Source organism: Sarcophilus harrisii, chromosome 6, assembly GCF_902635505.1.
Source record: "Sarcophilus harrisii chromosome 6, mSarHar1.11, whole genome shotgun sequence".
In the NCBI taxonomy this organism is placed as follows: domain Eukaryota; kingdom Metazoa; phylum Chordata; class Mammalia; order Dasyuromorphia; family Dasyuridae; genus Sarcophilus; species Sarcophilus harrisii.
This window is the reverse complement of record NC_045431.1, coordinates 143408345-143425073: the sequence shown is the minus strand read 5'-3', so window position 1 is coordinate 143425073 and position 16729 is coordinate 143408345. Positions and strand designations below refer to the sequence as shown.

General features: G+C 37.4%; 1 protein-coding gene across 1 annotated transcript in view; it reads left to right on the top strand.

Moving 5' to 3' along the window:
* Positions 1-11036: 11036 nt before the first annotated feature.
* STPG2 (sperm tail PG-rich repeat containing 2) overlaps positions 11037-16729 on the top strand; it is a 554539-nt gene continuing 548846 nt past the window's right edge. Inside the window, exons 1-2 of the mRNA XM_031941927.1 lie at positions 11037-11391; positions 15870-15979. Of these exons, the coding sequence (XP_031797787.1) occupies positions 11283-11391; positions 15870-15979 (219 nt within the window). The 5' untranslated portion in view covers positions 11037-11282. The remainder of the gene's footprint in view (positions 11392-15869; positions 15980-16729) is intronic.

Genomic DNA, 16729 nt, shown 5'->3' with positions numbered 1-16729 from the left:
ATAGTGTTCATATCTGAAAATGTATATCTTATTCTGCGCTATAGTTTACCCTAGAGGATATAAAATATTGCTTTAGAAATAAAATTGCTTTCATCACCATTAATTTCCTACTATGTGGCAGGCACCATGGTATGGGGATGGGGATAAAAGTGCAAAAATTGTCTCTGTCTTCAAGAATTAAATTCTAATCGAAGAGACAATGACCATATATATAAACTTATGCAACTATATTAAGAGAATAAATACGAAATAGTTAAATAATAAGTAGTCTCGATGGGAAGATATAGCAATTGGGGAGGGAGGAGTTTAAGGAAAAGCTTCATGCAGAAAGCTGGGCTTGAGCTTCATCTTTTGCAATCATTTACATGATTGATGTACGCTTTTATCTGAGTCACTGATAAAAATGTTAAAAAGCAAAAGACCAAGTGGCATTGGAGACCTCCTTCCAAATTATGTAAAATTTCAATGTAATACTTTAGCATTAACCATTCTGCTAGTTCTGAGTCTATATCTGTGCTATTGTGAAGACCACAACTTTTTTTTTTTTTTTTTTTGCACAGTCTAATCCAATAAATGTTTAATAAGTGCCAGACAACTTTGCTAAACTGGGGATACAATTAATAAAAAGAGTCTTTGCCCTCAAGGAGTTTACAATCTACTTGGTGAAGATGACACACAAAAGGAGGCAGGAAAGCTGAAGGAAAGTAGAAGGGGACCCCAAGGGGTACCCAATGTGAGGGAACTCTGTGTTCCATGAAGTTGAAACCAGATGCAGAGTGGAGAAATAACATGAGAAACAGTATTCCCTTGATCTACAAATTTAGTAAACACAGTTTTGTTTTGTTTTTTAAATAGTCCTATTCTTTCTTGCCTGTTTTATTCTCGAAGAAGATGTTCTGGCTCTTTGTGACTATCACATCTTTTTTCTAGGTATTTATTAATCATCCCTTTAATAATATATTATCCTTGTTTTGAATATTTACCCTACAGAGATTATATGGAGACTGTTATTAAGTCTCTAGGAACCAGAAGAGAGTTCAGCTATTCCTGTAACTTTGAGAACTGATAGAATGTTGGGAGAAAAAATAAAGCTTTGGATTAGAAGTTTTAAGTCTTCTGAGAAATCTTACTAATGAAATCCACTGAAAATAATTATCTTCATGTGAAGTCCTTCTCCTCGCAAAGTCAGAGAGAAAGTATGATCTATGAGAATCTATAAAGACTAAAATGAGAAATAGTTTTAATGGGAAGTGATTCTCTCTATAGAGTTAGGGAGGTTGTATATTGTGTGTGTATATGTGTGTGTATTGTGTGTATGCGCGCACACATGTGTGTTTGTATATGTGTGTGTGTGTGACACAAAGAGAGAGAAACTTAGAGTGAATAACTTTTCCCTATAGACTTAGTGATAACTTGTGTGTTATCAGTGATAACAGGAGAATTTATGAAGAATCTGTAGAGAAGACAGGAAGGAGGTATGGAGAAATTTCTGTCTTGGAACTATTTTAAGTATGATGTTATAAAGAGAAGTTTATAAAGACAATTGTATGAAAAGTTTGAAAGAAGCCAAAAGATTGCTTCCTGTGAGTCCCAAAGAGAAGATAAAGGTCTAGTTTTTAAAAAAATATGAAGAAAATATTTTTGATTTTAATTATTATCTAGAATGAGTTGGATGATTTGAGATTGTTTCCATTCTCCTTCTCCTCCTCCTCCTCCTCCTCTTCTTTTTCTTCTGTTTTAAATGAACACATTTGCCTTTCTCCAATCCCAAAGATTTTATTCTATTTTTTTATGAGCTTTCAAAGGTGATTGACAAGTGACTCAGCAATCAAGTATGTCAGTTCTTTTCATACTTAAGGATGAAATTCTTTTTTGGGCAGGTAACTTGAACTCATCAAGGGCAGCTAGGATTTTTCTTACTATTTCCTTATGTAAGCAGCATATGGTATTGGGGAGCTGAGCATATTATGCTATCAATCATTTCCCAGACCAGAGGACCCCCTCTCTTCTTGTGACTGAGTTTCTCTAGCAACTTAAATTCCTTAAAGGATATATGGCTTTTCTATTAGATTTAACATGTATAACATATATTGGAATGCTTGCCATAATTTAGGGAAGGGAGTGGGGGGAAAGGAAGGGAAAATTTAGAACACAAAGCTATGCAAGAGTCAAAGTTGAAAAATTATCCATTCATATGTTTTGAAAATAAAAAGCTTTAATAATAATAAAAAAAAGGACATATGGCTTTTCTTAAATAATTTACTCACTATTTCTTCAGTGGAGGTTAGGGTTTCCTTCTTAAATCCTTTTTTTTTTCCCCCAAAATGGCAACTTCTAGGGACAATGGAAAAGTCTTTCGTGCTTTGCTCTCTTTGTAGCCAAGGTTAAATACCAGCTCACAAAAGCTTCCATCACACCCTCTCCAACTTTCTCCTAGTTAAATATGACACTAAAAATATGAATGCCAAATCCCCAGCCTATTTCAAGAAAGATATTGCTTTTCTCAGGAAAGAAGAATTGACCTTTCATCTCTCTCTCTTCCTGACCAAATATCTATAAACATGAACTAAAATAGTTTTAAAAAAAAAACAACAAAACATGGTACTAGATTTGTTGAGTGTTAGTTTTGTCACATTTCCCAGCATAAGAAACAAAATTAAGTTTTAGAAGTTAATACTCCCTTCAAAAAAAAAACAAACCCAAAACAGGGTATTTAAAGTAAGCATATAAGCCATAGTGCACTTCATCGTCACCAGAGTAAAGGAAAGGGGAAGGCAAGAGGAAGTGTTCTTTCGAATTGTATAAGCACTAGAGAGTTCATCCAAGACATAGATGCTTGAATTATACTCACCATGTTGGCTCAGGATTCTTTGAAGCTGCTTACAACCTCCCATCTGTTCTGCAAGGCCTGACACCCACATTTCCTGCTCGGAATGTTATCTCCTTCCTCTTTTCTTATTGGGCTTCTAGTCTTCTACCCACTTGCCCCTTTACCAAAGATAGGGAGGAGGGAGAAGGTTGTGAATCTAGGTCAGCGCCCTCCAGCCAGTAGCAGTTTATAAATCCCCTGAAGTCTTTTAAATCACTGTCTCCTGTCATTCACATGAGTTTTCCCATCCTTGAGCAAATAGCATTCACATTCTTAAAACAACTCATCTTTTTAGACAAGAAAAGTCTCATTCAAAGAAAACCTTTTCATACTTCACAAAGAGTTAAACCTTCGTTTAACATCCTTTTATCTGTCCTATTACTTTCTGTAACTATCTCAGTTAGCTTTAAGGGCAGTATAGAGGAGGAAAAAACAGTTATTCAGAGGCCAATATACAAGACGTCCCTTTCCCAAATTTTAGAACATAGTACTTTCAAAGAACAAAGCTCTAATACAAGGTAGTATTGAATTTAGTTAACACCTTTTTGAACTCGATCATTTTAGTGGTTCACATATGAATGAGATATTGGATGTTCTGTATCTTATTTTTTTCCATTTGGGAAATAAGCACTATCAACATCATTTAGGGAAATATTGTCCTTCCCAAAGCTAGTACAAAATGCTTGATATTTTTTTCTTTAAAATTTTATGAAATACATGGCTACATATATTTTTCTATATTAATATACTTAGATTATTAACATCAAGAGAGCAATATCAATATTGTTTAGTTAGAAGTGGAACTGGAATATTTAACTTAATTATTCCCATTGAGTTTAGGAAGTCACTAGAATGCAGCCTTCTGGGCATAGGAACAAATGACTCTATTCCCTTTTCACTCCCCCCCTCCTCCCTTTTCTCTCTTCCTGATTTATATTTGGATGAATAAGAAAATGTTCCTGCTGCTTCTGGCAGGGTGTGCAACTGCTAACAGAGAGACCTGGTTATTCTTTCCTCAGAGTGAGCATAACTATTCCAAAAGCCAGCTTATAAATCTAGAATTCACATAAGACAGGCCCCAGACTTATCAACTGTGTTATTTAAGTTATAGCTATTTACCTTTCTAACGTTAAGGAAAAATTCACTAAAGATCCATATAGGGACATATTTAAAAAATCAATTCAATTTTTTGTTTTTTATTTTATTTCCCAATATATCACTTCCCCCTTTCTTCCCAAGCATCTATTCCTTGGACAATGTAAAGAACAAGATAGGCAATCCTTGCTCCTCTCTACTCCCTCCTTCCTTCTGGAAAGGGGAGGAACTATTTTCCCCACTCCTATCTCCTGTCCTCCCCCTTTTCCCAGGCCTTCTCTTTGCCCATCTCCTTCTATGGGCCTAGTTCAGGGGATGATCTCCTTCATCATTGCCCTCTCCTCTCTGCTCACCTATTCCCCTATCATGGCTGGAGATGCAATAAGCTGTACTGTTATGAGATTTAGCTCACTGTCAACCTAGAGAAAGCAAAATAATCATTAGCTCCATGTCATTCCTTTTTCTTATGAAGTTTGTATCAGATAAAAAGTTGTTATATAATAGCTCAGAGTCCTCTCTTTCCCCCAGTTAGGAATATTTCTAACTTGGACAAAGGTTTTAGTTCTCTGAGGTAATCTAAATTTTGCATATATCCAACTAACTCATGACTTCTTCCATTCCCTGGCATGGTCCAAAGTATATAGAAATGCACCACAATCCTTGTTTTGCTTCACTAAGCATATTTATTATAAGGGTTTTCTTTCTCTTTTTAATTTTCTGCAGTGGGGGGAGGAAAAGAAAATAGATTTTTTCCTAATTGAAAAAAATTACATTAAAAAAAAAGTCATTACAACTCATTCCATTTTGATGAGGTGAACAAAGAATTTATGTAAAGGTCTTGACCAGACGAATTTTCAAATTTGGGACTGTAAGTGACTGTTGACATTCATGTATTTCTTTGGAATTAATGGCTACCCATTCAAAAAAACTTCTTAGTTTTCCTCCATCATTTAATAAAATGCTTTTCTGTAATATTCTGAACTACAGCCTTGGGAATGGGGAATTGGCATTTGTATATGGCCTTGAGGTGCGGTAAGAGGAGATTGGCTGCCAAGTATGCATTTTCATAGATTTGTGAGTTAAGGGAAATGAGAAAATCATCTAAAGTTCATAGGATCATAAATCTAGAGCTGGAAAGGACTTGAGATGCCCTTGAATCCCTTGTCTTCACTTTAGGGAAGTTAATTAGTCCTAGATGACACAGCTAGTGAGGTCTCAGGATTCAAATCTAAATCTTATTGACTTCAAGTCCAGTGACCTACTATGTTGCTTTTGTTGTTCAGTCATTTTTGATTCTCTATGATCCCAGTTGGAGTTTTCTTGGCAAAGATAACTGGAGTAGTTTGCCATTTCCTTTTTCATCTTATTTTCCAGAGGAGGAAATTGAGGAAAATAGGGTTAAGTGACTTGACCAGGATCTTTCTGACTCTAGACTCAGCACTCTATCCATTGTTCCACCTAGTTGCCCTCCTATATATATCACAATCTATTTTTTTTTAATAGCCTTTTATTTACAGGTTATATGTATGGGTAACTTTACAGCATTGACAATTGCCAAACCTCTTATTCCAATTTTTCCCCTCTTACCCCTCCACCCTCTCCCCCAGAAGGCAGGATGACCAATAGATGTTAAATATATTAAAATATAAATTAGATGCACAATAAGTATATATGACCAAACTGTTATTTTGCTGTACAAATAGAATCAGACTCTGAAATATTGTACAATTAGCTTGTGAAGGAAATCAAAAATGTAGGTGGGCAAAAATATAGGGATTGGGAATTCAATGTAATGGTTTTTAGTCATCTCCTAGAGTTCTTTTGCTGGGCGTAGCTGGTTTAGTTCATTACTGCTCCATTGGAAATGATTTGGTTGATCTCATTGCTGAGGATGGCCAGGTCCATCAGAACTGGTCATCATCTAGTATTATTGTTGAAGTATATAATGATCTCTTGGCCCTGCTCGTTTCACTCAGCCTCAGTTCGTTTAAGTCTCTCCAGGCCTTTCTGAGATCATCCTGTTGGTCATTTCTAACAGAACAATAATATTCCATAATATTCATATACCACAATTTATTTAGCCATTCTCCAACTGATGGGCATCCACTCAGTTTCCAGTTTCTAGCCACTACAAAAGGGCTGCCACAAACATTTGTGCACATACAGGTCCCTTTCCCTTCTTTATGATCTCTTTGGGATATAAGCCCAGCAGTAACACTGCTGGATCAAAGTTTGATAGTTTGATAACTTTTTGAGCATAGTTCCAAATTGCTCTCCAGAATGGCTGGATGTGTTCACAATGCCACCAACAATGTATTAGTGTCCCTGTTTTCCCATATCCCCTCCAACATTCCGCATTATCTTTCCCTGTCATTCTAGCCAATCTGAGAGGTATGTAGTGGTACAGAGTCTCACAGTTGTCTTAATTTGCATTTCTCTAATTAATAATGACTTGGAGCATCTTTTCATATGGTTAGAAATAGTTTCAATTTCTTCATCTGAGAATTGTCTGTTCATATCTTTTGACCATTTATCAATTGGCACAATCTATTTTTTAAAAGAATATCCAGCAAACTCTTTATAATTGGTATTTGACCGAATTAATAGTATGAACAATGTTTGATTTATAAAATTCAGATAAAAAAAACTTTGTCATGTTATATTTTTGTACTGGGTGTAGTAATACTTTTTAGAAATTATGTTTTAAAAAATTAATCTCTTTCTATAAACCTCGAAGTGTCTTCTAGAATGCACATTTTTAGATGAAGATATAAATTTTAAAAACTCAACCCTATTATAAGCTTTGATTTTCCTAAACTTAAATGAATAATAATTTTTGACATTGGCTATACTTGTGTGTCAAACAACAATTTCCATTTATCTTATTCATGTATAATAGTGATAGGCTTTTAAAAGAGAAAACTGGTAAAAGTCTGCCACCTAGTGTCTTTTACTGAAACGAACATCTTTGATTAGGTTTTCAAAAATAAATCTTACACATTTGAAATGTGTGTATGATATTAAGGAAATGTAAACACTCAGATCCTGACATAGTATTATATAGTCAGATTGAAGAAACTGATGTAACACTATCACAGTATTGTGTCAGTTGATGATTTGGAGAATTAGGAAAAGATAAAAATTGAATTCCTTTTTGTAAGAATTGAATTCAATTTGATTTGGCATTTATTAAGTACCTACAAAGTTCAAGGCATTGTTCTAAGTCTCTGCCCTTAGGGAGCTTACATTCTTCCAGGTAGGGAGAATATAACATAGCTACAAGTGGTAAATATAAAGTATATGATAGTGAGCACTTTATTATGGAAAAATGCTTTATTCATTATTTTATTTGCTTTTCATGATACCCCTGTGAAGTAGGCTCTGTTTTATTCCACTTTTGCAGATAAGGATTGCCTAGAGGGATTAAATGATTTGCAGGATTATAATTCAGGTCTTTCTGCCTCCAGATTCAGTGATTATTATATGCAAAGCAATATAAAATAATTTTGAGAAGGAAAAAATGTTAATTGAATAGATCAGTAATAGTTTTTCTCCAGTGGAAGCTGCTAAGTTTTGGGTAATCCTGATTGTGTCTCCTTGATATTTTTCTGGCTGCTTGCAGTATTTTTTTCTTGACCTAATTCTGGAATTTAGCTGCAATATTCCTTGGAGTTTTCATTTTGTGGTCTCTTTCAGGAAGTGACTGGTAACTTCTTTTAATTTTTTAATTAGTGACTGGTAAATTCTTTTAAATTATTTTAGCCTCTGTTTCTAGAATATGAGGGCAATTTTCTTTGATTCCTTCAAAGATGTTGTCCAGGCTCTCTTTTTTGATCCTGACTTTGAGGTAGTCCAATCGTTCTTAAATTATCTCTCCAGATCTACCTTCCATGTCAGTTATTTTTCCAATAAGATATTTTATGTTTTTATTTTGCCTGATTCTTGATGTTTCATTGAGTCATTCACTTCCATTTGGATTTGTGTTTTGATCCTCCCTGCTACCATAGTTTTCTGTGATCAGAGCTATTTTTGCTTTGCTTGTTTTTGAAAGTTGAGCTCTGCCCCTCTGGCACAAGGGCAATTGTCCCAAGTTTTTTTTTTCCCAGCAGAACAAGGGGCCTCTCATTGATTTGCCATGCTGGGGCTGGCTTCTGTAGGCTTTCTCACAGTACTGGATTGGCCTGGCCTAATCCTGTCTGCTTTGCTAAGGATTGGGAACTCACAATTTGTTTAGGGTTGTGTTGAAGGTTTCACATCTGCCTGCTGAGCCACTGGCTCTCTTAACCAGGACAGGGTGGCACAGGTAGCTGTACTTTGGCTAAAAGCCTCTTTCCTGGTAGCATCTCCATGAACCACCCCTGCACTGATGTCCCCCATTCTCTTTCTCTATCTCCTTTTCCTTTCTCCTTCCCCCCTCTTTCCCATCTTCTTCTTCTTCTCTCTCATCCCCCCAAATGAGAGACCTTTCCTGAAGTCCTTCCAAGCTATCTTAAGCTGAAAAAGTTCACTCCAAATATTTGTGGGTACTGTCACTTCAAAAGGAACGACTTGAATCTAGTATTGATTCTGAGGGAAGCTGGGGAGAGGCTCAGGCAATGTCCTGGCTTCTCTCCACCATCTTGGCTCTGCCCCTCTAGTTATTTTTCAATGTAATATTGTATGAATATAGTTAACTTGAGTATTTTCTTTCTAGATCATACCTTTAATAAGAAATAGATCCACTTAGCTATCTAATTGGAGCTCTATATTTCCTTTGACAAAACATTCTTTGTTAATGTCTATTCAGATAGATTTCCAATATTCTAGCTATGGGAATCCACTGAACATCAGTAATAACTCACTAGTGGGAATGATACATATGATACATAATGATACATATGATTCTGTACATGAAAATTTCACTTAATTACAAAAAAAAATGTTTTAGAGCCAAACCTACCCTTGTTCACTTGAGGGAATTCAATTATATTTACCTGCTAGTTAGCAAGAATATTGAGTTTCTTCAGATTTCCAATATTCTAGATACCCTGTATCAACCCCACATCAGGACCCTGAAATGGAATGTAATGAAACTTAGGAGGTGGCCTTGAAGTCAGGAAGAGATAAGAACGACATTCATCTTTTGAGGGTATGTTCTACCCAAGTTCTATGTCTAATTTTTAAGTTTGCTGTTTACCTTTCAGGACTTCCCTTGTAAAATATCCGGTGTTCTGCTTATTTTTCTCAATTTGACTTCAATCAGAATACATTAATGGAACTTACTGCAATGTCTTTTTATAATTGTCTATTTCAGCATCTTGGTTTCAAGTTCAAATCCTTACTCCATTGTTCTAGAATAGATCCACTCAACTGAGAGCAATACAAAACTATTTGAGTTGGATAGTAGTCTTTAGTCAACATCTTGTGTTACCTATGACTACTAGTTATCTTAGCTTCTGAGTAGTAAAGCTGGATAGCTAGAGTCTATCCAGAGGTATAAAATTGAATTGTTAGATCAGTGATCAGATCTTAGACATTTAGTTTGCTGTGAGAGCCTGGGGAAAAAAAAATCACATAATCTTTCAATTTCCTCATTTGTAAAGTGGGGATAAGAATAGTACTCTCATAGAGTAATATATAGATAATATATGTGAAATCTTTCACAACTTTAAAGTACTATGTAAATGCTAGATATCATTGTCCAACACTGATATGAAATCACTAGTGAGAATTGGTGCAGTTGGTATGTAACTGTATTCAGGCAAAGGGAGCTGCTGAGATGACTAGTGAATTTAATATAACTTTGTATTAGTTAAGACCCAGTTTAATCTGAAAGGGGAGAAACTTGGGATATGACCATCAGAGATTTTCCAAATTAGAATGGGTTTCTGGGAAAGCTGGGTTCTCCTTCACTGGATGATCTGTTAAAGGCTTCTGCTTATAAGGGCCAAGGGTTCCCCCTGCTTCCAGGGACATCTCCAGAGGGCTTCCTTCCCCCACTTAAACCCAACTTGCTATCATGTCATGGCAACCCCTCCTTCACATCATGGTCTTCAAGCAAGAAGAACAAACAACTTTAAAGTAGGCAAAAGGTATCATCCGCAAAGCAGGGTTCTAATATGAGCTATTAGGCACAGACAAGATTCCTTTCAATGAGGTGATCAATAATAACTGGGCCAATTATGTGTGCAAAAACCAAAAGTTTAGTGTCCTGCTCTTGCCGAGTTGACTTTCTTTTTGGGGAAACAAGGACTTTATCACGGCTTCAGCGATTGAGGTCAAGAAAGGGGCGGGGAGTGGGGGAGCCTTAAATAAGAGGGGGAGTTTTAAGAGGGGGAAGGGCATTTAGGCACGGGGAGTGGTGGAGCCTTAAATAAGAGGGGGAGTTTTAAAAGGGGGAAGGGCATTTAGGCACGGGGATCGGGCCAAAGAGCACAGAATTTGGGGAACCTTGTGCAAGCAATGGCCAACGCATAGGGGGCCTGAAGGAGACAACCATAGCAGGAAAGAGCACTCCGAGGGCCTCAAGGAGCCTCAGTCGCGCGGGGGTCCCTGAGTGGGGGAATGGGTGCTTCCCATCCCCCCGGGGTCAGCTCGATAAGCATCGCCTCCCGGCCGCGCTGACCCTCTCTCGCTGGCCTGAGAACTTGGGCCGAAGTCAGCCCTGGGTGGGTGCGAGGAGACCCCGGGGACGAGGCTGCAGGGTGCGGTATCCCACACTTAGCTTTCACTCCTTTGGGCTAACCCCGGGGGGCGTCCCCACCCGTCCCTCTCGGACCCCTGGAGCGCCCGCCAGCCGCGGCCTGCACTTGTGCAGGTTCGACCTGACCTGCACAACTCCTCCCTGGGTGCTCGCGAGCGCACGTGCTCCCAGACAGCGGGCCCGAGGGGATGGGGTCCCGAGCCTGACCCCGCCCCCTTTTCGTTCTTCTCACCCTTCGGACCTCTCTGCTCCCCACTCCAAGGGAGATTGGAAGGCTAGGCGAAGGCCGGAAGCGAGAGAAAGCCCCGAAGGGAGATTCGGGGTCTATTACTGTTCGGCCCTTCTCGCAGGGCTGCTGGGGACCCGGGGAAGGAGGTTTCGGGCAGCGGCGGCTTTTGGACACGCCCGTTGGCTGCGACCGAGCCCGCGGCAGGTGGGAATCTTCCCGCAGAATGGGTGCTTCCAACTGAACAGCGTAGGGCGGGGACCGGGGGGCCGGGGCGGGGAGAAGGGCGGGAGCCTCTATGGTCCAGGCCCGCGCTCCTCTCTGTCGGTCTCCTCGAGCCCTACTCTCGCGCCCCGCATCCGCGCCCGGCCCGGCGTCCTCTTCCTCCCTCGCAGCGGCAGGAGCCCGCGATGTACGACCGCGCTCCCCGGGAGATAACGCTGGCCAACGCCACCAGCACCGACGTCCACGTGGGGCCGGGCTCCTACCAGGTGCCTTTCCAGAAGCAATTCGTGTCAGGTAAGAGCCGCCGAAGTCCGACGCGCCGTGGTGCAAGCGCGCTGCGCGCTCCCCACCAGTCCGTCAGTCAGGCGCTTACTACTTCTCAGTGACACAGACAACTACCATACGTTCCTTTTTGAGTTACCACCTGAAGCACTGAATTTAAGAATATTTAGAAAGATCAAACTTACTCAATTGATTCTCTGCACCTTTTTTCTTTTCTTTTAAAGAAAATAAAAACGAGATGAAGATTTTATTGCAAAGTAACATTTATAACAAAAGTTTTGCCTTGATGCACAATGACCAGATTTCGTATTTTAGGCAACAATCTTACATTTTGATTTCCTGACTGCTGATAGTACTCCTGCCTTTTTTTTTTTTTTTTTTTTTTGACTCACTTTGCCACGTCTTAGGCATTCTGTCTTCCTCATTCTTTCTTCTTGCCGTTTTCTAAATCTTTTTTTTTCTTTGATGAAATAGCAATACTTGTCATCCTAGAGCTAGGTTATTAATGATCTCTTCAGTGCCAGATCCAATGGCGGTCTTTCTCCTTCTTAAGCTTGTTGCAGCCTTTGATACTGTTGCTCAACCTTCCCTCCTTGATACTTTTTTCATTCTAGGTTTTGGGAATACCGCTCTCCTGATGCCCCAACTGCCTGAGGACTGCTCCATCTTTTTGGTTACATTTTTATCCAGAGCAGGCCTGCTAAGTGTGGATGTCCAAAAGGACTATGTTCTGCTACCTCATCTCTTTTCTCTATGCTGTTTCATATGTGGTGATATCTGTTCAAATAAATTCAATTTAACAATAAAATATTGATCCTTGGATAGAATGCAGGACCTGAAGTCAAAAAGACTCATCCTCCTGAGTTAAAATCTGGCCTCAGATTTATTGAGCAAATCACTGAACCTCTATTTGTCTCAGTTCTTTATCTGTAAAATGGGAACACATTGGAGAAGGAAATGGTAAACTACTCTAGAATCTTTGTCAAGAAAACCTCAAATGGGGTCACAGGGACTCAAAGGCAACTGGAAAAAACAAAATGCTGATACTTCTCATCTCTTTCTCTACCCGTAACCTCTTTGCTGACTTGAATTGCATTTCCAACTGCCCATTGGACATCTTAAACTGGAAATGTCCAAAATTGAACTTGTAACATATATATGTGTACACACACACACACACACACACACACACACACACATAGTGTTTCACAAATCTTAAATTACTGCATTACTGATATGGCAGTCTCAGGCAGTCATTAAGGAGGCCTCTGGTTGACTGATTCTTGGGGAGGAAGGGATGGGGAGTTGGAGGAGGGGCAGGGAGGTAGGAGTTGAGAAGGTTGAAAAGATTGGGAACTGGGAGTAAAATGAAGAGTGTAGATGAATTAGTACACACGCTTTGTCATTCTTGGAAAAATAGATTTTAAAAAGCCAACACTGAAGAGGTAGTTAATAGCCTAATCTTTATATTCTCTGCTATGTACTGTCTTTGTGATCCTGAGTAAGTCACTTAATCTTTCTGAGCCTCAGTTTCCTCATTTGTATAGTGAAGATAAAAATAGTTGCATGACTCTTACAGAGTTCTCCCATCCCCCTTTTAAGAAAATGCTTTCTAAACTGCAAAGCACTATTAAAAAAAGGTATTGCTACTATATTTGAGGCACTGAAATTTATCATTTCTGTTGTCTCTAGCAAATTCTTCTCTTTTTCGCCAGTCATTCCCACTCTTCACCTCCCTCAGTCTTTTCCTGTCTATTGGTGTCCCTTACAGACAGGTCTGTGTTTCCCTATCCTTTTTTGAAATTCAATTCATTTTCTAATTTTAATCAATGAAAATCTGTGTTCTCTCTCTCCCACTCTCTTTCCTCTTCCCCCATCCATTAAGAAAGGAAAAAAATAAACCCATCAAAAGCATATAGTCAATAAACAAATTCTTGAACTGGCCATGTCAAAAAATAAAAAGACTCATTTTGTCTTCTGACTCATCACCTCTGTCAGGAGGTCAGTAGCATGCTTCATCATGAATCCTCTAGAATCATAGTTGGTTATTGTGTTGATTGGAGCTCTAAAGCATTTCAAAATTATCTGAATTATTACTTAGAATTATCAAAATCATTAAACAACTAATAGTATTTTATAAATTGTACTTCTGGCTTACTTCATAGTAAGTCTTCCCAGGTTTTTAAAAACTTTTCCCTTTAACATTTTTTAATATTATAATAGTATCACCTTATATTCATATGCCATAATGGTTCAGTCATTCTTCAATTGATAGACATCCCCTCAGTTTTCAATTCTTTCCCCCTAATAAGAGTTGTCATAAATACTTTTGTACATATGGGTCCTTTTTGTCTTTTGATCTCTTTGGGGTATAATTAATATTGGTTTCAATGGTTTGGAGGGTATTCACATTTAATTAACTTATAGGGCACAATTCCAAGAAACTTTCAGAATGGTTAGATCAATTCAAAGTTCCACCAACACATTATTGCACCTGTTTCTCTATAATTCCTCCAATATTTGATATTTTCTTTGTCATCTTTGCTGATTTGATGGTTATGAATTGGAAGCTCAGAGTTGTTTTAATTTGCATTTCTCTGGGTAATGATGAGCATTTTTTTTTTCAGATGACTCTTGATGGTTTAATTTCTTCCTCTAACATCCTTCCTTTGAAAATATTTCCTTTGACCATATATCTATTGTGTGTGTGTGTGTGTGTGTGTGTGTGTGTCTCTTATTATTTTAAATTTGAATCTCTTCCCTACATATCTTAGAAATGTGTCTTCTCCATCCTTTTAAAAAACTCTCACTTGATCTTATTCTCCTTACCAGCCGTCTCATCTCAAATGTTCCTATATACTGCAATCAGTGCCTCCAATTCTTCTTCTCACTCTTTTCTAAACCCTTGAAATTTGGTTTCTCATTTTATCATTTTAGTGAAACTAAGCTTTCCAAAGTTATTAATGATTATTGATCTTTTCTTATTCATCTATCAACAATCTCTCTCTCTCTTTATCTCTCTCTCTCTCTCTTTCTCTCTCTCTCTCTCCCTCCCTCTCCTATTTATGTATGCCTGTGCATGTTTATTATTTTCTATTTGTTTTTATGAGCTAAAATCTCCCCCTTTCTCTATTTTGCCAAATAAGAACCCAGGAAAAAGAAAATTCATTACAAACATATATGGTCAATTAATCAAAATAAATTTCCATGTTGGCCACATAAAAATGTTTATTTAATTTTGCATTGAGTTCTAAATTTAGCTCTCTATAAGGAGATAAGTAGCATACATCCTTGTTATTATACAAATAAAAGTTCAGCATAATTGTATTCCATCATATTTATATACTATAATTTGTATCCATTCCCAAATTTATGGGCACAACCTCAGATTCTTATTCTTTGCTACCTCAAAAAAGAGCCATAAATATTTTTGTCCAGCTCAGAGTTTCTTTTGTTTTAAATTAATTTGCATGATCATTATGACTATTTGCTAATATTAATCGATTACTTCCTTTAATCTACTCTTCCTCCAATTTCTCCTGTCCCCCTTTCTCCTCTACCTTTGTTGAGTGAAAATATAAACTCAACTATATGTTTTATGTATATTTTTCCTTTTGACCAGTTGAAAATGAAGTTCAACTACACTCCTCTGTCTTCTCTTTTCTCTATAGACACCTTATTTATGTGAAATCACTTTTCCTGAACTTCTTTTCCTTTCTCTCCCTTTAATCCTTTCTTACATGTATTCCTCTTCCCAGATCCTTCTATTTCCCCAAGATCATCAAGACATAACAGAACTGCTCTTTTTCCTTTTGGTTACTCTCTTAGGTTTTTGTTACAGTAGTATCTTCTGGTTCTCCTTTCTTCCTTTTTGCCCATCTCCCCCCCCCCCCCCCCCCAAAAAAAAAGGCCCTTTTTTTCTCCAGGATCAAAAGCCCAGTTTCTGTAGAAGGCCTTCTTGGACTCCCCAAACTTTAATGCTTCTTTTCACATTATCTTTCCTTCCTCTCTATATCTGTCTCTTTTTCTCTCTGTCTCTGTCTCTCTCTCCATCTATATATGTATTATATGTTCCTAGTATTTATATATTGCCCCTCCCATTAGAATGTAAGCTCCTTGAGAGCAGATTGTTCCTGTGCCTTTCTTGATATCCACTGTACTTTGCACAATGCCTAGAATATTGAAAGGACTTAAAATGCTTAACAAATATTTACTGACTGTAGTCCAATATGTTATATAGTTGATTCATTATAACCTCTCATATACCAATTGATATTAAATGTAGTAATAAGTAAAATAAGTAAGATAAGTACTGATTTATATTACCAAATGTGATACTTTCTTTTCAGAACTTGTTATTTATATACTAGTGCATGGTGTCTATATTGTATAGACTCAACATTTTAGAGTGGTGAAAAATGATCTTCTTGACTTAGATTTCAAACTTTTTTTTCCAGGCAGCAATTTTGTTTTTGTTTTTTCTTTTTTAGATGGCTATGCTCCATTTCTTTCTTTCGTATCCCGAGAAAGTGCTTTCGTTACCCCTTTCACTGAGGATGATGCTCCAGGACCAGCCCACTACAATATTAAGAAGATAAAAGTAAATTTATGATTCTTCCTAGTGATATCTTTTAAAGATTTTTTGGTTGCCATTCACTTTTTTTATACTATTGTTATTTCCTAAAATGTCCAGCCTTATGAAAAAGTAAAACAGATAAGTAAAATTGACCAACATAGCACTATTCTACACCCATCTTCCCTTTTTCTTCCAATACAGGAGAGGAAGATTTTCTTTTCTCTGGTACCAAGATTGTTCATTTAGAGTAATTTTTATCTGTTTTACAGTTTTTTCCCTAATAACATGTTTTACAGTACCATGATTAAGAAAATTTTGAAATAGTTTATCTTAAACTATATTAGGAGTTGACAAAAATAAGAAAAAAGTTTTATGTTTCATTACTGAAATAAAATTTTAATGTACAAATTATTGATCACAATCATAAAACATAACAGATTTGTGCCTTATTGCTGAGTGTATTTAGGGGAAGGACTGAGGAGGAAGGTAAGAAGAGACATTTTGAAAGAAGGATAACAGAAGGAATAAATATGTCTGAAATTTTTGAGAATTACATTCTTCTCCACTTCACTTTTGGTCAATGTATAATGCAGGTATTGGTGCATTAGGACTGATTTCTCTGAGTTAAAAAAGATTGAAATGTGGTTTTTTATAATGGACCAAAATGTTACTTGTCAAGTTAGTCTCTCATATTGTTATATTTTCCCTTTTAACATCTTTCCCTTTAAAATTCAAATTTGGGGAGGGGCAAAAAGTGTTATTAACTCAGTAGTT